The sequence below is a fragment of the Amblyomma maculatum genome, chromosome 3 (genome assembly GCF_055883805.1).
Source record: "Amblyomma maculatum isolate TAMU_Amacu chromosome 3, ASM5588380v1, whole genome shotgun sequence".
NCBI classification, from domain to species: domain Eukaryota; kingdom Metazoa; phylum Arthropoda; class Arachnida; order Ixodida; family Ixodidae; genus Amblyomma; species Amblyomma maculatum.
Genome location: NC_139346.1, coordinates 185769221 through 185792718, shown reverse-complemented (window position 1 = coordinate 185792718; position 23498 = coordinate 185769221). Strand labels below are relative to the sequence as shown.

Sequence of the window (23498 nt, the reverse complement as noted above, 5' to 3'; positions counted from 1 at the left end):
GGAATAATAAAAGGTAAAAAAAAAAGGTAAAGGCATTTGCGCTGTTGTTAATTTTTCAATGCCTTGTTAGTAAGGCAAAAGGGCACATTAAACAGTATTTTTTGACTTCGACTGTGTTGCATAATATAAAAATTTGTTAAATGAAGTCGTCTTCCAATAAAACTCAGTTAAAAATCAGCCAAGTGTTCGTCGCACTCCTTCTGTGCGTGTTTGTGCGAGTTACTATTACCAGTGTCAATGTATCACCAACTACCCCAACAAACGAGTATACTAAACTGTGAAGATAATTTTGGAAATCAAGGTGCTCTGAATGAAATGACCATCTGCTTGAAGCAACAATTGCAACTCTAGCGTATACAGAACACTTTTCTGCACGCTTCAGCCTTTATTTCGCGTTTGATTGTTTCCAGACCACGAGAGCAGCAGACCATGACTGCGCTTTAGGAGCCGGCATGGGGTCGATCAGTATCGGCTTCGACTGAATCAGCGATGCAAGTGTGTAAGGAACGCCAGGTCTGCATTCATTTCGACACCGATCGAAAGTGCCCATATTACAGCGGTATAAGTCTTAACAGGCATATTGTATACAGTTCCGGAACAGGCATATTACACGAAAACAGAAAAAAAAAAGAAAAAAAAAATTGCTGTGTTCGGAAAGCGGCACCAGTCCGCATGTTTGTTGAACTGTGCATGCAGCCATGCATGCACCTTTCACCAAGGACGCAGTGTTGTCCGGAAAAGGCGGACTTAGCCATCTGGTCGTATAGTTTCGGCCTTCCATAGTGTATAACAGTTCATCATAAAAATATTTGAGCTGCCTGCAAGCTTCTTTACATATGCTAGAAACCCTTTTCATCATTTTACAGCGTTCAGTTGTCACCTTTATATTTATGATTTTAATTATGATTTGGCACAGCTTCTATCACTGTGTAGTCATCGCTGCGGGAAGGCAACGACTTTGGGGTGTTGTTTTTTTGTTTGTTTGTTTTTTAGTGGTGTGCGAGAGCCTTACGTTAAACCAGGCGTCCATACTTTAGTGCCCATTAATCCACCTTGCACGATCCGCCAAGCAGTCTTGAATTTTGGCGTCCCAGCTGAATAAGTGTTTGACTGGCTGACCGGCTCAGACCGACCCGGTGATTTCCTGGGACACTATAGGCCATTTACCTATTATTGGCTGTTAGAGCGTTGTGCTCCTCATTATGAGAGCGAAATTCTTGCGAATGCTGCTTCGTGTTTTAGGATGCTTTTCGAGCATCACTTTTCGGGTCACTTGAAAATAGTTGCAACGAGTGCAGTCAGAGCACGTTCTCCTCACTTGCAACGACCCGCGGCAGATGGCGCCAGGCGCTCCAGGAACAGCGTCGCTCCGAGGGGGTCCCGTTCGTCGGCCGTAGACCACCATTCATGCCGCCGCCGCCCCGTGCGAGCTGTGGGGCCGGCGACGACGGCTGCGGCTCCCGCAGGGCGGAACGGGAGGGGTGGTGCGGAAAGCGTAGACCTCGCTTGCTCCCGCCAATGAACGAGGTCCCGGCGCAGGACCCCCCTCGTCTTGGCCTCCTCCCCCGCTGGTCCCTCCCGCGCGCGCTCCGGAGCGCCTCGCCGGTGAGCACAGCGAGCCGCGCGCTGCCGCCGCCCAGGCCGTGACAACTTGTTTACCGAGAGCTCGTCACCTCCGCGAGGCGCGATAAGATACCACGGCCCCTCAGCGAACCCCCCCCCCCCCTTCCCTTCCTTTATACCCCCCTCCTCCAACCATCCGCCCTGTTTTCCGCCTCCTTTCACGGCTTCAACCCTAATCGGCACCCAACAACAACCCTGGAGCCCAGCTGGTTATAGTTCCACCACCACACCGCAGCTCACCGACCGAGATTCTGAGCTTGTCTTCACGGAACGACCTGATTGGAGGATTAGCCGAGAGAACGAGCAGCCATCACCAAACTCGCTTCTGTGAAACGACTGGTAACAGCGGCGTGATGACAGTGTCCTCGCATGGACCACCGCCGGCGACAGCCACGCCGTCTTGTGCCCCACCGACTTGTCATCGCTGTGGTCTGATCTGTGCTGCCGCGAAGCCTAGCGATCGAAGTGGTCGGTTGTGCTTGAGAGCGCGATAACCGCGCTCTCGCTGCCTCCTCCTGGTGTGACCTCCGGCGTGTGTGCTCTCCGAGACGGCAAGGGAAGTGCAAGCGGCACCGCCTCCGGCTGGAGCCGGCTGCTTGCCGGTCGCTGGCCGACCCCCTACTCCCTCCTCGTGCTCCTGGATCGAGACTCGCCGTTTCGCATCGCAGGAAAAACCACGGCGGACGAGAACTGCGGCCGTCGCGACCGAGCGCGCTTCGGCGACTCGCGACAGCAGTGCATCGTGATCTTGAGCGCGGGGACAGAGGCGTGCCCAGTGCGCGCGTGTGTGTGTGTGCGCGAGCGTGTGATTCTCCATAGCCGAGGGGCCACCTAGCCCTGGGGCCGCCGTGGCCTCGCAGCAGCGCCGAGGATATGCGCTTCGAGCACGCGGACCTATCGTGCCAGAGCGCCATGGCGTTCCATCCGTTTTTCCTGCCCGGAGGTCCGGGCACGCCGCAAGCGTCGGCGCCAGCCTCAAGAACCACGGACTTCAGCATGCACACCATACTGAGCCAACCCGCGGCGGCGCCGACCGCAGCTCCCTTCTTGCCGCTAGAGTGCTTCTCGGCTGGACCTCCGCCGCCCCCACCACATTTGTTTCCCGGTCACTTGGGTTCAGCGGGGCTCAGCCCCGGGCTGGGTCTGAGTCCCGCGGCGGCCCTGGCGGCTTCTGGCCTGGCCCCTCCGCCTCCGGGCCTGGCGATGACCAGGGTTCCGGGAGCGGCGCCGATGACTCCCGAAGAGATGTTGACGGTGCAATTCAGGCCGCCCTTGCTGAGGCCCGTGGAACCCGAAGACGACGGTGTGCGCGACGACCCCAAGGTGACACTGGAGGGAATGGAACTTTGGGAGAGGTTCTATGCAAGCGGCACCGAGATGGTCGTCACCAAGTCCGGAAGGTGCGTATGCCCGCTGAACATAGACTTCTAGAGCGAGGGGTGAGGCTTGTGCGGCACGTAGATTTCTCCCCGTTGGAGCATAAGATAAATAGTTTGTAGCAGTGTGTGTATTTTGGTCGTGTGTATACGATCGAGTCACATTAGACGTCGTAAATGTTTTAAAATCCATGCATGGCTTGCGGTATACTGAAACGCAATGCCTTTGACGACACGGGGATCTCGTAAAATACAACGAATGTATACGCCATTTGGCGTTAGAAACATTGCGGATGTTGTGTAGTCGCTGCTTTCACTTCGAACTCGCTGCATATGGATGTGCAGTATGGAGGGGGGGGGGGGGGGGGTAACTTTTCTGATGACATAGAATTATGAATTCAAAATTCACCACCATTGCCTATATTCGGGCTGAAATAAATTCAAAATGCATCTAAGCGTCTAGGAAAAAGTATTAGTATACATAGTGTGTTGCGCGGTCATGCATGTAGGCTTACGTACAAATTGTACAGATGTGGTCGACCTCGAATGCATGGTGCAAACACCCACTGCAAGGCAATTTATATATATATATATATATATATATATATATATATATATATATATATATATATATATATATAGGCTACGAATAGAAGTTCGCCTTGTTCATGTGTGCAGCACTTCTGTTAACCGCAAAAAACAAAACACCACCGAAGCCGTGGTTTTCATTTGTTCTATACGCATTGCTCGCTCAGTACACACACACACACACACACACACACACACACACACACACACACACACACACACACACACACACACACACACACACACACACACACACACACACACACACACACACACACACACACACACACACACACACACACACACACACACACACACACACACACACACACACACACACACACACACACACACACACATTATACATAGGCCGATTCCACTCGGTCTTTTTTGTTTACCTCCATGGTGTGCACCGTCCATCAAGGCCATGCAAGAGCGAGCTTCTTTTATTCTGTATAGGTTAAATGGCGTCATTTGGACAGAGAAAACAGTAGTCATTCATCGCACACCTCAGCTTTTATATTCCCTTGTATCCACATTTCTATGAACAGCATTATAATGCTTTTTAAGGATACTTCTTATCATTTGTTTGTAATTTTTTACTAGTTGCACCACTGAAGACTGTCATGTAACCGTTCCTTTATATCTTTTCGCGTGCAAATCTTACTGCGCGAGACAAAGCTTCGATTATCACTCATTACCTTATCTTCCTTCGCTATAGAGGGAGCGAGTTTTAAGTTAGCCGCGTGAAACATAAAAACTAGACTGCGAGTGTGTAGGTAAAATAGTATAAGAAAATACAACGCAGCGCCCAGATAACGCAATGAAATGGCTATAGTCTGCGCATGGAGCAATAACGATACGACTGTCAGGGCACTGTATTTGTCGCATGCCAGTTACACGAAGGCCGGTGCAACACAGAGCTCCCTTTGCTCTTACATTTCGTATTGCTGCTGTTAAAAACACACGACGCGTGCAATGAGCAATTATTGTCTAGGCATTCATGAATAGATTTCCATCTATCGCTTATCAAACATGAAGTTGTGGCGTATACATATGGGGCGCACAAACAGCTTTCAGACCGGCGAGGATCGATAACTTCAATTCTTATTTAGCTAGCATGCTTTGCCTTAACTAACTAAATACATCACGGAACAGCTCCTAATGAATGATCAAAAAGAAGCATGGTTTAGTGTGAGCCCTTCATCGGGCGGGACTATATAATATTTTAATTGCTGCGGTGTCATATGATATTGCTACGGAGCAAGCTGTTATCAAATATCTGCATAATGAATCGCAAACGCAAGCAAGAAGCACAATGCATGACTCAGACTTGCCTCTAATGAGTGCGTGCATATGCCATCCTGCAACTCAAACTTCGACATCAAGTTCCGATTCAGGTTTATTTTAATAGCCTAGTTGTTTTATGTGAGTTGATATTTGTGGCTGCTTTCATACAGTACTTATCACGAAAGTGTACTGATTGATTCGAAAAGAATCATTGTCAAAATGAACGGCATTTAGAGAGTCCTTTAGCCTTGTACTGAAAGTCAGGTTATAATATACAAAATTTGGTTTGGGCTTGGGGTTTGATCGTCCAAAGCGACCCAGGCTATGAGAGACGTCGTAGTGGAGTGCTCCGGAAATTTCGACCGCCTCCATGGGGTTCTTTAACGTGCGCTGACACCTCCAACGAAAAGAGGCCACCGAGGCCGGGATTCCATGCATCCCGCATCCTTGGGCACAGTATAGGGTTGTTCGTTTTCAGGCAAAACCCGGTTTTTGCACCGTCAACATGTTCCTAAAAAGATCGGTTAAAACCTGACTTTTCCCTATTTCTGGAACAACTGTGTCCATGGAACTTGTTGAAAGCTCGTATGAAAGCACCCTGAAGAGCTTTGTTCTTTATGCACTGGAGCCACTTTTAGATGTCAAGAAAACGCTTGAAAGCGGAAACTACTTCTGATGCCAAGCTTCGATCACCTCATAAACGCGTCAAGCAGACTTTCAACGAGTTTTTCTCAGTGATCGGTAAAAGCGATCGAGCAAAAGGTGTTCTGTCTATGTTATCTAACAGCAGTGCCAGTTGTAAAAGCTTGTTGTGAAGAGTTTTGTCTCCACAAAAAGGAGCTGCACTCTGAAACCGAACAAAGAAGAAAACCAGTTGACAATGCGGAAACTGGGCGCCTTACTCGATCCATTCCAGAAGTGGAGTCAATCGTTTGATGGCTACCCACCTCGCTTTATTTCTGCGACGGGCGATGCTCGCTTCGCGAGGAGTTTAACAAGTACTTGCTGGAAGCAAGCCCTACAAATGAAAGTGTTGAAGGGATGGACTATTGGAACGACGCAGCTGTGTCCTCCCCAGGCTAGCAAATGCATATTTGACATTGTTGTGTTTAGCTAATGCTAGCTGTGACGTTGAGCGAACGTTCGCTCAGCTTAGATACCTGCAGAGAGGTCTCGGACGGAAGCCTAAATGTTGCACATTCAGATGATTATTTTTTATTTATTTATTTATTTAATTATTCATACTGCCGGCACAGGCCAAGGCAGGAATTGCATTTTGTGAGTACAAATATAACCAAACTTTCGCATGTATTATACAACGAAAACAGATAAATGTCAAAAGAACTCTTTGAACATGAACGAAATTGACACGAGAACATGATTCAACAAACTATAGTGAGAGACAAGTAAATATGTTAATGTTAATAAGGGCGTGTAAAACGTCGATGACAAGCTCGCGTGAATAAAATGTTTCTTGTCCAAGAACTGACCGTTGCACATCACTGAGAGTAATTGTTATAGTGGAAATGCCTAATTATGAAATACTTTCTTGAAAGCAACCCAAAACATAACCCTAATCGTTACTCACCGATTAGGATAAATCGAATAAATTATTAGCTTGAAAATCTAATCCGATAAAACACGAATTTCGGAGTGTTTCCACGAAAAACCCGATTTCTCCCCATTTCAAGTCGAAAAATAACGCCCTATTTTTACCCCCCGAGTTTGAAAATAAAATACGAAAACGAATAACCCACCCCGGCAGGGCTAATATACAATTATGGGGGGGGGGGGGGGGGGGGGGGGTGCTCTTTTACACTATCTCATACACATACATTCACTCTCTCACTAAATGTTTGCACAATCGGCACATGGTCCACTTTTTAAGAAATGCCGGAATGAGCTACTTTTAATTTGAGGCATTGATAAATACAATGATACGTTTGGTGTCATCAAATTCATTGCTAAGCTTTGTCTTCATTCCACTCCAGGTTGTCATAATATTAGTTCTAAATTTTTCAAAAATACTTCTAGCTGCGTTTTCGTTATGCTGACTAAACTTTGTCAGCAATCTTACGACCAATCTATTCTATTCTATTCTTTGAATGGAAAATCAGGAAGGTGATTCCAGTGTACAAGTCTGGCAGCAGAACATCTCCCTTGAACTATCGTCCCATCTCTCTTACAAGCACTTGTAACAGGCGAAGGCGGGCTAGTTGGTGGCTGACTATGGAATGCATATTGCAACCGCGCGAAGGGACGAAGAGAAGAAAGCACATGTAGGACAAAAACGCGTTTTTGTCCTGCGCTTTCTTCTCTCCGTCACTGTCGCTCCATCCGGTTGCAATATGCGTTCCATAATCTATTACTAGCACTTGTTTTAAAATGTTAGAACATATATAATATTTTCAAACCTTGTTAATTTTCTTAAATCAAATGCTTTCTTCTCATCGGCACAACACGGTTTTTGGAAATCATACTCATGTGAAACTCAACTAATATGTTTTACACATGCTTTACACCGTATCCTTGACCAATCATCACCATGCAGCTGACTGCATGCATATTCCTAAATTTTCTTAAAGCTTTCGACAGACTGCTGTTACTAAAACTAAGTAACCAATTAATATTGACTCTAGTCTACTGAAATGAAATGAGTGTTTTCTTCCTAATCGATCGCAGTCTGTTGCCGCCAATGGTTTTATTTCTGGTTTTACGTAAGTACATTGAGGCATTCCTCAAGGCTCGTACTTGGGCCCCTTTTGTTCTTAATTTATGCATGAATGATCTCCCGTCTCTTGTTAACTCTCATGTTCTCCTTTTTCGCTGGCGATTGCGTTATTTTTAGAGAAATAACAGATACTAACGACAGTTGCCTTTTTCAGTCTGATCTTATATAACTGGTGCAAGGAATGGTCACTGCAACTAACTATTAACAAATGAAAAGTAATGCGTGTTTCAAGAAAATCTCTACTTTCCGCTTTCGTATACTACATTGATAACATATCTTTGGAATCTGTAACATCATATAAATATCTTGGCGTTTACATCGCTGCTAACATATATATATAGGCTGGTCTCTGCATATTGAGCTCATAATCAATAACGCTAATCGCATGCTAGGTTATTTACGTCGCAACTTTTTCAACGTTCCTTTTTCTTTCAAACTTCTGCTTTAAAAAACATTAATTCTCTTCAAACTGGTGTATACAGAACAGCAAGCATAAGAAATCTAGTCTTTCTCTTCCATCGATGTCACTTCGTCGAAAGGCATCTCGTATCGCATTGTTTCACAAGTTGTATACCATCGTCCCGTACTGCGCAATCGTCTTACCCCCTCAGCCATTTTATGTATCCCATCGTACTAACCTTCCTCATTAAGTAAGTTTCGGGTGTAGGCCATCTGAAGGCCATCTACACCATGTAGGGTGTAGGCCATTTGAAGCGGGTTAGACATATATGTTGGGAACATGTAAAGGTTTATTTCGTTACAACGAACTCGACATTCGACATTTTGCCAGACCTCAGCAGCAAAATGTGACAGCATGTACTAAGGGCAAAATGAGGCGATTCTCCACAGTAAGCACTGTGCATCGATTTGCGGTGAACGCGCATAAAGTTGCCTTGCTGGCCACCACAACCTTCGTGAGCCTGCTCACAAGGCGAACCCTGCATGTATCCATGCAATCTAACTCGGCACTATTTATTTCCGTGAACTGACAGCAGTATTATAGCAGCTGTATAGACCCAGGTTAATTAGCCATGCATTTGCATGAATTTGGCGCTCTGCTTTAGGCGGTCACTTATTTATGCCTCCTTCGCGCTAATCTCCTATCATTGTTTTCCTCTTGTATATATACGTCCGGACCATACGAGCGAGAAAACGAAGCAAGATGCTTGAATAAACCTACAACGCCATTACTTTTTCTTCTATAACCTGATAAACACTACATATATGGTGTCCCATGTGCCTGCTGGTAAATTATTTTCCTCACATGAATGCGAGGAGTAAACCATTTTGAACTTTGCATTAGATGGGCTCTCGTGGTTCTTCCGCGGACTCGATGATGGAAGGATACAGTGGCACTTGTTGAGTACAAAGAAATTAATTTGTTTATGTGCAAAACTTATAATGCTTGCAGCATGGTTAGGCAGAACGTTGATCTGTCTACCTCGGACTAACCGAAGATGTACGCATTAGTATGCATAGCTCAGAACTCCGGACTGGGCTCCTGGGTTCAGTTTTAGTGCTTCGGGGCCCGGCCCACTGGAGTCATATCCAACTGCAGCAGTAAGAATTAGAATTGCTATGATTGCTTACTGCTGCCTATACCACACCCCTTGAACTTTATTAGTACAGTAACAACTCTCTCCCACTAACACATACACGCAAGCGCAAAGTGCATGATAACAGAACAAAGAAACGGCATAGTGACCCGAGCGACCACGATCGGCCCGCCAAATCCCCGGGACCCAACCCGCAACCTTCGCAATGTATACGCGAAACGCCTTTTTTTTTTTTTTTTTTTTTTTTTTTTTTACAGAGAGAAGAAAAAGAAATACAAAAATGGAACATTCCCTTTTGTCACATGTCATCTACGCGCCAACATCGCACCTGGTTATCAAAGCGCTGTTGTCAACGCAGATTTGTCGGTGTCACTTCGACGCATCCTTCTCAGTTGTTCATTGGCGCCACCGCGATAAGTCGTCGTCGTCTTGGCCCTCCGGTCCTCTGAAGATATGCCACGTCGGTGGTCTCCGCCACCGCTAGCAAAGCTAACTTCACTAAAACTTCACACTCAGTTTCTCAGTTTAATTCTCTATATGGAAGAACAATACGGTAAGCCTTGAAATAGTTTGCAGAAAACATATTTCTGCTTAAATAATAATAATAATAATAATAATAATAATAATAATAATAATAATAATAATAATAATAATAATAATAATAATAATAATAATAATAATAATAATAATAATAATAATAATAATAATAATAAACGATAAAGGGGCTTGTGGGTAAAAGCTGCAAAACAGTTTGACAAGTGCCCACGGTCCCCTGTATACAAGGCGATACAAAGGCACACGTGAACACACACAATGCAAATGTATTATTCATGGCTATGCAAAACAATGGAAAAGGTTAAAGCGGTTAATATTCATAACAAACAAAGTGGCGTAGCTCGTAAAAGGTAGTGCGACGTAAATCAATTCCATATTTATTTAGCGCATTAAGGAAAGTAAGCAGGATATGGGACAGATTTTCCATGCAATAATTGGCACCAGTAGTGACCACCTGCCAGTATTCAGAGTGACGTATAGTATCGGAAGCCGCTTTTATTTCCTGCTCGGCTAGGTTGTGGAAAAAGAGCGGTTTTTTCTAATTCACGCTTAAATGCTACTCTTAGCCTATAATGATATAATTTCCAGACAGCTATTACGTCTGCTTGAAGGAACAGATCATTAGTATGAGTACTATATATGGGACATCAAAACTTAGCCAAATATCTTTTTTTGAAGAACGAGCGCCTTTTTTTCAAGAACGAGCGCCTTTTTTTCAAGTTTGTTGCGGTGATATAGAACCCCACACTAAAAAGCAATAACAGAGGTGAGGGAAAAAAAGAATCATAAGTTTTTTTACGCCAAACGGTAGTATTGCTCTACACCTCGAGAGCACCCCAACAATACTTGACAGTTGCGCAAACAGATTCTATATGAATATCCCGCAGCATATTTTGCGAAAAAGTGACTCCAAGAACTTTAGTACTGCAGTACTAAAGTTCTTGGAGTCACTTTTTCGCAAAATATGCTGCGGGATATTCATATAGAATCTGTTTGCGCAACTGTCAAGTATTGTTGGGGTGCTCTCGAGGTGTAGAGCAATACTACCGTTTGGCGTAAAAAAACTTATGATTCTTTTTTTCCCTCACCTCTGTTATTGCTTTTTAGTGTGGGGTTCTATATCACCGCAACAAACTTGAAAAAAGGCGCTCGTTCTTGAAAAAAAGGCGCTCGTTCTTCAAAAAAAGATATTTGGCTAAGTTTTGATGTCCCATATATAGTACTCATACTAATGATCTGTTCCTTCAAGCAGACGTAATAGCTGTCTGGAAATTATATCATTATAGGCTAAGAGTAGCATTTAAGCGTGAATTAGAAAAAACCGCTCTTTTTTCCACAACCTAGCCGAGCAGGAAATAAAAGCGGCTTCCGATACTATACGTCACTCTGAATACTGGCAGGTGGTCACTACTGGTGCCAATTGTTACTATTTCAATTTTTGTGCCGTCATACATAAGATCTGCGCTTAAATCGACATGTTTTGATTTCAGTCAGAAAAGTCTGAACCTTAGCACAATTGACAAATGCATTGTATTCTGCCTCGTTTTATATGTGTAAGGTTAATTGAAAGAAGACGTCATCTTGTGAACATAACCGCATTCTCTGAAAATGGTGTAGAATATAGTGTGCATGTCACTCTCAGAGTCAACTTGCGAACGACGGAGGTTGACACATCATATGTGGAGTTATATGCGTGAAACTGAATTCTTTCTTAAAGCTGAATGTTTCGTCACATAGAACAGAATATCATTCGTTGTTTTACTTTGATGTAGTAGCGACAAATTAATCATATCAATATAAAAAAAAAAGCTGTAGTAATATTCAACAGTCTGGGGAAGAGAACTGCAGGAGCAGCCGCCTGGTGCTTGAAGTCGACAGGAATGTTGTTCAGATCAAACAGAACAATAATGATCATTAAAACGCATTTGACAGGCACTATACAAGTTATGCGAAGAGAGCAGCAGCATTCTCAGTGTTCAAGCTTGCAGTATATATAGTTCAGTTCAGTTCAGGCGTTCAGTCGTGTCCGACTCTTCGTGACCCTATGGACCATGTCACGCCACGCTTTCCGGTCTCTCACTATCTTCTTAACATCACATAGCTTCATCTGCAATGCCTCGAGAATGCCATCTAACCATCGCGTTCGCTGCCTACCCCTTCTCCGGCGACCCTCAACCTTTCCCAACATCAAATCTTTCTCCAGCGACTCCTCTCTTCTCATCAGATGACCAAAGTAGCTGAGCTTTAACTTTAGAATTTGACCCTCCAATGAGCAGTCAGGGTTTATGGTCGACAATATCGACTGATTTGATCTTCTGGAAGTCCAAGGAACTCTTAAGAGTCTTCGCCAGCACCACAATTCAAACGCGTCAACTCTTCGGCGGTCAGCCTTTTTCACAGTCCAACTCTCGCATCCATACATCACAACTGGAAAGACCATAGCACGGGTTATACGGATCTTGGTTGGCAGACTAATGTCTCTGCTCTTTACTAGGCGGTCAAGGCTAACCATTGCTCTCTTTCCCAGAAGCAGGCGTCTCCTAATTTCATGGCTGCAGTCTCCTTCCGAGGTAATCTTGGCGCCCAAGAACAGAAAATCTGTCACAGCTTCCACTTCTTGTCCATTGATGCTCCAGGACTTGATAGGGCAAGACGCCATGATCTTCGTCTTTTTAATGTTCAGTTTAAGCCCAAACTTCTCACTCTCTTCTTGTACGCACATACACATGTACGCAGTACGCAGTATACACATGTGACCAATTAAGGGTCGGAACTTGAAAAATAAAAAAAAATCGTGCAATTAATTTCAGGACTGCCTGCTTAGAGGTTCGAAAAGGAAAATGGTATTATGCACACGTACGGCGACAGAAAGCGAGCAGCATAAGTAAAGAGAGAGAGTGAAAAATAACAGTTTGAGTTGTTAATATCTTGATGGAAGTCAAGAACAGGAAGTGGACATTGTGCTGGTGATGCTATGTGTATAGAACAGAGCAAAATGCTAAGAGAGTGGAAAGTATACATGTATATTTGCCGGCGACATGCATGGGATGGAGGGTGGGTGATGCGACTGCTGAAGCGGGATAAAGATATATGCTGCTGCAGGGGTGGTTATGCGTACGGAAGAACGGTTGATGCATTCTTATTGAAAGTGAGCTTAACTTGTCTGCATGGTAACGGCGGTGGGGTGGTAATGACATCGGCAACAACGTCACGTGTTTACTCGGAATCAAGGGAATGTTTTTCGGTCCTGAGGTCGGTTTCTCCAAAGCGTTAAATGTGGCAGGTCGCGCTTTTAATTGATTTCTGTTTCTGGGGTGAGGCCGTCACATGTGATGCGTGTGTGGTCATATTTATACCTCGTATCAATTCAGATCTCATCCTTCCAATGTAATATACGAGTCAGGTGTGGAGACCAGCACCGGACTTTCATCCCCGACATGTTATGCAGTGTGTCAAAGTGAATGGCGGAATAGGCAGAAACTATTTTCGGGGCAGTCTGTTGACGTATTGACCTGAAGGCCCGGAAGCACCCTTGGGGACGCCGGGGGGTCGCAACCTTGAAATCGTGCTCCTAACACCAACGCTATCACACTACTCACACCTGAGTTTTCTTATATATATATATATATATATATGTGTGTGTGTGTGTGTGTGTGTGTGTGTGTGTGTGTGTGTGTGTGTGTGTGTGTGTGTGTGTGTGTGTGTGTGTGTGTGTGTGTGTGTGTGTGTTGTGTGTGTGTGTGTGTGTGTGTGTGTGTGTGTGTGTGTGTGTGTGTGTGTGTGTGTGTGTGTGTGTGTGTGTGTGTGTGTGTGTGTGTGTGTGTGTGTGTGTGTGTGTGTGTGTGTGTGTGTGTGTGTGTGTGTGTGTGTGTGTGTGTGTGTGTGTGTGTGTGTGTGTGTGTGGAGAGAGAGAGAGAAAGAGCCTAGAAAGAGAGATATGCATCTTCAATCTGTCTTTTTGAGCAATAGCTTAGCAGTTTTACTGGTGACAGTTTCGCTGAAAACTATAATATTTGGCTACCTGTCATATTTCCCCTTGGATTCAACTTCGCGGCAAGACCTCGTTGCATTCTCTTGCATAACGTTCTTTCTTTCTTAACCATTTCATTTTTACTCCTTTCTTTTACTTTGGTGTGTTTAGTTCAAGACAATGCAGTATATAAACGCATTTTAATTTACACCCTGTCATTTTTTCGCTGTCTCCTTCAGACGATTCTCGTTGCCGAAGAAACGATTGTCTTGATCGCGGCCTGGGCTTTTTTTTTTTTTTCTTTTTTCTCCTTCTTTTTCGCGCTAGAAATCACCGAGGAGCACCGAAAACTGGGCGTTGGCGTCGGTTCTTACTTTTACAGAGCGAGAAAACGAGGTTAAGAGGGAATACGAGACAACACGAGCGCAGGCCATCCACTGGAACGTATTCACATGAAAGGAATGCAGCTACACAAGCGTCAAATAATGCAACAAAAATCAACAGAGACACACGAAAAAACGACCAGAAAAAAAGACATTTTTTAGCATGTGAGTGATGTTTTCCCACAAGTTACGGAATTTTGTTTTTCTTTTATTGCCGGCTGTCAATACAGTTCGTGAAACGTGCTGGCCGCACTTCGGTTAGCACATTAAAATCTTTTCAGTGATGCCAAATTATCAAGTACAGCCGTCCATTGAGGCGGATCTGGCAACGCTCGATACACCTCTCGAAAACTTATGCCGTGTGGCAAATGTTTCAGAAAAAAAAAAAAAAAAAAAAAAACCCTCTCGAAAACAGACATCATTTTCAATGCAGTGTTCGCACACGGGGTGAACAACAGGCTCGGCATGATTAAACTGCATTTTTGTTTTGCACAAAGCATGAAGGCCCAGGACCATAATTAAATTGTACGGGATATCACCCGATGAATCTACACTGATAAGAAATGTATGTCATATGGGTCTAGTGGGAGCTGTTTCATTAATTTGCGCTCTAGTATATCCCAGAAAAATATTGGGTCGCAGCAGTCCAGGAAAATACGTGTTCTATTGTATCGGGTTACATGCAAATAAAGCAGTTTGTTTTTCATAGTATGAATATGCCCTTCATGAAATCAGGTCTTAAAAGGAAGTGTGCCTGTATGCAGTTTAAAGAAGAATGTTTTAACAGATAGTAATACTGGCCTGCACGATGTGGTAAACGGTACATTGGTACAGGAAGCATTGTATTAATGAGGTCATTGTAAAGATTTTTTTTACTAACATTGCTCAGATATTGTGGCGAGAACCGCACCTTCAGCATCCTGCATAAAAATTATAACTTCACGGAGATAACCTGCGACTGCTCCATACATTTCGCAGGACGTTACAACAAATTCTGGAACTTAGCCTGCGTAATTGTACTTGCATGACTGTGCGGAGAAACTGATCCTTCTGACCCTTTAGATAAACAAACCTCTCGACACAATTTGCCGCAGAAACAAGTTAACAATACCACGGCCCTCTTTTTTGACAGGATGAAACAAAATTCGTTCGGCTGGTACGCTCCCACGTGGAAGCCCAAATACAAACCGCAAATATTAAATGAATTTTTGGATGCTGGCCCGTGTTGCACACAGCATATTCATCACGTACCAGATCTTGGAGATAAGAAAAAGGTTGCATGCATGACAGTGACTCGTGCAAACATGTTCTTGTACTTGGTCTGAACAAGTTACGGAACCACAAACAACACAGCACTGAAAAACACGTGGTCAATCACGGCACCCTCTCGTATAATATTTTCTCGAACACAGTCAGTTGCAAACAAAAGAAAATACACTATAAAACAAACTGATACACAGTTTGTTTTACATATGCGTCCGCTTATTTATCCGCTGTCCCCCTATTCTCTCCATTCTTATCATGTGAGTAAACACGACACTTCTTATCGAGATGGAATTCTTCTTCTTCTTCGCCTTCGTTATAATATGGCACATACCCACAGTGGGGGATTGGCCAGAACTCGTTGTAGGTGACATAATATAATTGATATTGTCGATTTGACTGTATGATAGATAACCCATTACTTAGAAGTTAGTGTTGCTGAAATAATTTGGAATTTTGTGATGATAGTAATAGAAAACAATGAAAAAAAGATTAAAATTGTAAAATAATAAAAATAATAATAAAAAAAAGAGTACAATTCAGACAGATCAGCGCTAACACACAAATCTTCCAGTAGCAATATTATAATTGTGAAGTAACTCACGCATCGGTTTTAGGGCATACCCTTTGACGGTTGCACCAAAGGAGAGGAGGACAGGAACTGTAAATGGCAATCCTAAGCGAGCAAGGGGTATTTCTTCTTCTTCTTCTCCCTGTTTATAATCTGCAGTTGACTGCTCGTCCTCGCCCTCTTCCTCGCTTTTCCGCGCTACAAATCAGACTTGATATAGCCATCAACCACTTTCGGCTAAGACATTCTCCAATTTTTGTTTCCCTCTCCACGGTGGGAATATATGACAGCGCGATGGTGCTGCGACTCCTGAAAATATATTTCTGGCGACACAGTCAGTAATTACAATGACCTATCGAAAATGTTAATGCCCCTGGCGTTGTACGACAGGATCGATATGGATCGACACAATGCCTGTCGTGTGTCTTGTCTGTTTTGCGCTGTATGCTAGCGCTGCGACAAAAACAAAAATTTAGCAAAAACACTTCAAATATGAAAACTCGAAAAACATTAGTTTTCACTGTTTAAAAAATTATCAGTGAGTATGTTCACTGATATTTTTTTCATTTGAGGTTGAAACTGATGTTTGCAAATGTTATGATAGTGTTTCATTTATGGCCTCAGTATGTATGTATGTATGTATGTATGTATGTATGTATGTATGTATGTATGTATGTATGTATGTATGTATGTATGTATGTATGTATGTATGTATGTATGTATGTATGTATGTATGTATGTATGTATGTATGTATGTATGTATGTATGTATGTATGTATGTATGTATGTATGTATGTATGTATGTATGTATAACTTTATTAGGAAGCCGGCAAACGACGGGTTAAAGCGTCGTGACGCTGGCCAAGCGTCTACCCGCGGGGTTAAGCCCTACTCTGCACTACCGTCTTTCATCACAAAATGTTAGGGTACAAAACCTCACTTACAACTCGTCGACGTAGATCACTGTTAACATAAACCGAAGTAATAGTATCCCGAACATCGTCGCTGTTGTAGTGAGTTGCGCATTGCATGCTTAAAGAAGTGCATGACTACTAGCAGACGTATTGAAGCGATCGGTACGGGGGTCACTTAGTGTGGAAGGGAATATGATGGTTGTAATAAATAAATCAGAATGTATGGGCTGAGTGACGACCATCAAGGCTCGCAGCTTGGCTGTAAATAGCGTTAGCCATAAAGTTACAAGGTGGTATATGTACAGTGAAGGAAGCCCATATATTATTTCTTAAATAGCTTGCGTACGTATGAGATAAAAAAAAAATCATTTTAAGGTCGTCAGTGCGTTTGCTTGACTATTTAGATAATCATAATTTTGACACCAAAACGAGGGTAATTTGTATTTAAGCATGTAAACTGTGCATGTTCTAAGTTATTGATTTTCCTTGTTTCCCGTCTCTTGCGCTCTTCCATTCATGTGCAAAAAGAACCAGTCCGCCAACTCGATCGCTATTCATGGGACGACTTGCGGAGCCTTATTAGGTCCCTTAAAAAAAACTGAGATCACATGCTCTTTACTTACCATGCCTTTCTAAGACGGAAAATTGTTCGTTTGCTTGAAAGAGTGTCAAAATTTTATTAAGCTTACGGAACAGGATACCTCAAAGTTTACGAAATTATAACTAAGAGCACGAGGAGAAACTCGCAAGTATAGCGGACTCCAGGTTTTCATATTATCGCATTCTCAACACGTAATGAAATTAGGTGTCCCTTAAATTTTCTTATACAATGCCTGTCGTGTGTCTTGTCTGTTTTGCGCTACAATATAGATATGACTCATGTAAGTATTGCAGAAATTTCAGACAATAATGCTTGACCAATGTAAGTGATGGTTAGCAATATCGCCTAACGCTGGCGCCGTCACTCTGACTGGCTAATGCTGTTTCGTGAGACTGAGCACGGGGCCTAGCATGGGTAATTCAAACTACATGTCCGCGAGTATAGCGGCTTTGACGCGCGAGTCTCTCTGACGGGCCTTTCAAGTTCGCCAGCCTACAGAGAGAGTAATGATGGAGCCTATAATAGCTGACCATGACCTCTTGCAGTGTCTTGTTACTAAAAAGAACCGTCCTAGCGAACTCAAACCGGTTAGGTTCGAACCCGCGAGTACTCGGGTTCAATAGCCGATCGTCGTAACCATGCACTAAGCCACCGCGGCGGGTGCTTTCGCTCGATATACCAGGTTAAAGTTGGGTTAAACTTACGCCATTTGACGCTGCGGCTCGCAGATGGCGCCACATGTGCAGCTGAAACCTCGCTTTCGCATCCTATTTGATTTCAAACCGAAATTATCGGCATTTTTGTTTTGTTTTGCATTCATACGTATGTGTCTCGTGTGATCTGCGGAGAAGCTGCGCACGATAGAAAACGCTGCGCTCAGTATAAATCACACTCGGAGCCGCGTGGCAGAGAACAGTGTCGCCGCTCTTGTCGGGGGCAGCGCGTTGAGAGCTGTGAGAGCCAGTAATTAGCGCGCCTGATCCGCAGGCGAGTTCGAGGAATCGTTGGGGTCGCCGCGCTTCACGCGGAAGGACCGCGTCGGGTTTCGTCTCAATTCGGCTGAAGAGCAAGCGAAACACGGCGGGCCCTGTGTGGATACTGTGGTGCAGGCGCGACCTCGTTGGTGGAGGAGAACGGCTGGGCGCGAAGAGCCGTTCCCGCTTGCTCTTTGGCTGCGTAGAAAGCCGAGAGGTTCGCTGCAGCTCTCGTGAACCATTGTGTTTTGGCGGATGTTGCACGTATAGGCCCGGAGAGGAGCACTTCTGGCCCTTCATATTGTACAAGACAGGGGCCAATTTTCGTGTCAGTGGACAGCATTGTAGTGTGTAAACAGGAAAGAGCGTGTGAAGGTCCACGTATACACCTCTACGTGCGTGTGTGAGCGTTTACCCTCAAATTGTCCATCGTGATGTCTAAAGGAAGGAAGAAAGCGGAGACTGCGGGGAAAAGAAACAAGAGAGAATACGCGCACAAAGGAGGAAGTCTGTTGTGTGAAAATCGCTCGGTGAAATTGAGCACGATCTAACGGAGCAGGGGGTCTTATTGCTTTCGCGAAACAGTCATCTATTTTGTCTGCCCTCTGAGGAGAATGGAGGGTTGGGAACGGTGCACGTACGAACACCATTTTTTCGACTATGCCCAATTACGCGGGGAGCTGCATAGATCTGCAGGGGCTGAATTAAGGGGGAGGGCAGGTCGCTCCTCTCAGCCCCTTTTAGGCAGCGTGGATAAAGTGTTTGGCTAAACGAAATACAGTATTATGGTTAGCAGTCAACCCTCGTTCGGATAACGATGGTCACTGCACTGCTTAGTCGTAATTACACTGAGTGTAGAGCTATCTCCTCGCATTCATGCTATATATGACAAACACTTTAGTTCACACATATAATGTAGCGCGGGAAGCGTGCGCAAGCTTTAGTACGGATAATATGTGCTACCAATAGAACGGTGCAAAGTAATTTGCAATATATATGTACGACCATTAGGAATCGAGAGTTAACACGACAGTTACTTGCCGAAAAAAGGGGAAAAAAAAAAAAAGCTAGAGAGGACTTACAGTACAATCAAGAAACCATATTAGCTCGTTGAAGAGACATCTTGCTACGAAACAAGAATGAAAAGAGGTGAATGGCATTTCAGATTGCTAGCTACATAAGCCCAGCACTTAACGCTTTTGATGTCTCTTTTTATCGACACTCCGACGCCGTTTTAATTGTGTGCAGAGGCACTCTCTTATGCCTCATGATGAGCTGTAATGCACGCATAGAGCGGACTGGTTGATGCATGCCAGAGTCATGCACACGATTATGACGTCATTTCTTGAAACTGTAGACTGTATAATACGCCTTGTATTGACGAACTGCACCTTTCCATCAGCCGGGCGTGACTGCAGAACACAATTTTTGGACGCACATAACAGCCATTTTTGGGAAGAATGGCTTGCATGCATGATCTGTTCGTCAGCTTCCCATTTGTACATGATTATTGATGTCATGCGGTGCTGGTACCACGTCTATACCTGCGGGCGGCATCATCGGTCTATCTCTTCAAAATGGACAAAGGGCGAGAAACACTGGCAGGATGTCCAGTGGCTTTCACCGCTTCGCTGACCTTCGCAACACTTGTGGTTCACTAAAAAGGAAACTATAGTCAGGGGAATCATGCAAAGTTCGCCTATGCAAGTGACTACGTGCAGTTTGGCGTATTCACCACGAAGCCCCACGGCTCATAAGTGACAACGCAAAGCAAATATGGCAGGGTGCAAGAAATCTCGAACGTGTCGAGGAGTGGACACGGCTTCCTCAGACTGCGGGCTGTATGTCTTCCATACCCACAGGGGCACGAGGAAGCGATCGGTGCCATGCTCTAATGGGTTCCGAGAACGCCGCGAAATCAAGCATCTCTCCGGGGGGGCTGTCTGCGGCATAAGGCGCGCGTCTCTCAAAGCTTCCTCTTTCACGCATCCCGCGTCTAGACGGCCGCCGCCGCGGCGGCGATTAGTTATGTGGATTACGAGTGCAATGGTATATAGCGCGCATTCAAGCGTATATATATGCGTACACACTGAGCGCTCTAAATACGGGCCGCGTATGCCGCGCGCTCTGTGCAGTCGCGGTATGCGTGACATGTTCCTCTCAGTCTAAAGGGGTTATTAAACCCAGTCTGCGCGCTTCACTATATGGCGTGGTGGTTGCGTATACATCGCGTGCGTACGTTGCAGAGAGATGGTGCATTGTACCCGTTGATAGGCTTGCCACGCATGTGGCTCTCTCTTATTCACTCTTATCTTTACTGCTCATTCCCGTGTGTGGCTTGTAGAAACGCTCCTCTCTCTCTCTCTCTGTTCTCTAAAGGAGAATGAGCGAACAGCGATGGTAGAATGCTGAGGTCGGGAATTCTGAATATACGTTCGTGTTTTAGACGCCTGTTAAGATCGCATGCGTGCATGTGTGCATTTAGCTTAGTAAACGAGCAAATGGTTCAGGTTAGGTTCAGACTCGCTTTTAATTTATTTCGCTGAGCCACTCTCCTAGTTGGTTGCGGGAAACCAACACCGATGAAGCGAGATGATGCCTCTTTCTATGATCCTCCATCGCTGCGATATAATCTCAGATAAGTGCACATAAATTAAAAGATTGGCGATGGTTTTAGAAAACAAGAATGAGAATCGCCTACACTGCAGCTGCAGGGATGGCTCTGTATGACAGCGGGACGATCGACCCGTCAAATTTGCAGGCATGAAAAGATACACCGGTCCCTCGCTCTCTCGCTACGATACATGTCATGGATAACGCTGTGTACGTGCACGTATGTATTATATATATCCTTTCACGACACATTTAGTTAATCGCGACCTCCTGCGGAGACGGATCAGATTGGTTGGCGCATGCTCTTTCATTTGCACCTCTACTGAACTCTTACCCCTATCTTTCAGCAAAAAAAAAAAAAAAAGCAAAAGTCCTGATTGGCCGGCCGTCTCCATGTATCTTCACAGTGTCCATATGGTGAAGTGTACAGTGCTTATCGCGATGGCTTTATCCGAGAATTCATTTCGGCCAGCATGAAGGAGTCTCCCTGATCGAATCGTGAAAGAAACGGATTAGCAGTCCGACGTCCTATAGATGACTTCTGCTTTTTGAGTCTATATGTTGTCTGCATTATACGGTGAGCGATAAGAAAAAAAGAAAAAAAGCACTACGGGAAGAAGCATGTCTATACCTCCATGTGATATCGCAGGGATTTTATGATGCTCCGGAAACCTGTATACGCGGCCGCAAAGAGTCTTATATGCGCAGTCTATCATCCGACCATCGTGCACGTTCTTGAAGCATGCTACTTAATTCGGACGTCATACAGCTCTGTAGCGGGAACGATAACTTCGCGATCAAGATATGTATGTATTACGCGAACAGTATAGTGCAAATATATATATATATATATATATATATATATATATATATATATATATATATATATATATATATATATATATATATATATATATATATATATATATATAGAGAGAGAGAGAGAGAGAGAGAGAGAGAGAGAGAGAGAGAGAGCCTAAAGGAAACCAGTTGGCACGCATCATGCGCGACGCGCATGGGTGACTTTAACAAAGTTATTAATGACCACAAATAGCTTGCACACACAGAAGACGCATTGGCGCTTTCAGCCTGGCAAGCTTACCAGCGCCGCATTGTCTTATCACACGCCAAATCGATGTCTAGTTGTCAGTGCAACATGCACTGTACACCGTAAACGAAGATAGCTTAAATGGCGTGGTGTAGTCGTTATGAAAGAGCACTGAGGCTTCCCCTCTACCCTTTATCAGTGCCCTTTCATACTGCAGCCATCTTTCTTTCTTTCTTTCTTTCTTTCTTTCTTTCTTTCTTTCTTTCTTTCTTTCTTTCTTTCTTTCTTTCTTTCTTTCTTTCTTTCTTTCTTTCTTTCTTTCTTTCTTTCTTTCTTTCGTGGGGTAGCGATGTGCTGTGAGGCACCAGACCCCGGACAAGGTACCCGGCCGGTGCTGGTGAGGCGGCCTTTTACGCCAAGCCTAGGACGATGAACTCAACCGCCAGCGACGCTCAGAAACGTCCGTCCTGTTCTCTTGCCCCGAACAAACTCACGAACACTGGCACGCCCCGCACGCGGCCGCATTTCACTTCTTCCCCGGCAAACCGTACACTCGCCATGATCACCATCATCACAACCTACCTCCGTTTCAAGACAGTTTCTTGAAACTGTTCTTGCGCCGGAGATTGGGAAGACGTGCCGCGGGGAGCATAAACTACACAAACAATAACCTAAAATCAGAAGCACACAAAACTCGTTCACACTCAATCATACGAATTCGTTTCTTTCTTTTTCTTTCTTTCTTTCTTTCTTTCTTTCTTTCTTTCTTTCTTTCTTTCTTTCTTTCTTTCTTTCTTTCTTTCTTTCTTTCTTTCTTTCTTTCTTTCTTTCTTTCTTTCTTTCTTTCTTTCTTTCTTTCTTTCTTTCTTTCTTTCTTTCTTTCTTTCTACCGTGGTGTAGTTATGTAAAAGTCAAAGAAAAGAGCTTTAGAAAATAAGAAGGGAAAAAGGTAAAAAGGCAATGCCTTCGAGAATATCATACTTCTTCCGTACTTTCCGAAAGACAGATTGCAGAGACTTTCGTACTCGAAACTGAAAGAATCAGTACCGATATACTATGGAGAGTTACGTCTACTCGTATAGCTGTAGACCACTTCCTGATGAGAGGCTTCATGAAGCCGCGATGCGGAACTGGTAGCCCTATCGAAAAAAATAGTGAGTTATTTGCGTTGTAAATAAAATATTACTGCGGAACTTACATGTCATATAAAGAGCTCATTGCGATCAGTTGTTTCAAACGTGTCTAACTTTTCACTACATTATTTAAAATTTTCAGAATCGCAAAATATATACCGTTAAGCCGCAGCGATGATAACGATGGTGCATAGGTCATAATCCGTACACTGATCTCGCCGAAAATACCAATATCCAGGGTATTTCGCATCTATACCCAGCAAAAAAAAAAAAAAAAAAAAAAAAAAAAAAAAGCTATGGCTTTGGGTG

General features: G+C 44.2%; 1 protein-coding gene across 3 annotated transcripts in view; it reads left to right on the top strand.

The window, feature by feature from the left end:
* Positions 1–1772: 1772 nt before the first annotated feature.
* LOC146197160 (uncharacterized) overlaps positions 1773–23498 on the top strand; it is a 160892-nt gene continuing 139166 nt past the window's right edge. For all 3 annotated transcript variants that reach the window (XM_084598936.1, XM_084598935.1, XM_084598934.1), the window contains exon 1: positions 1773–3023. In XM_084598936.1, the coding sequence (XP_084455062.1) occupies positions 2497–3023 (527 nt within the window). In that variant the 5' untranslated portion in view covers positions 1773–2496. The remainder of the gene's footprint in view (positions 3024–23498) is intronic.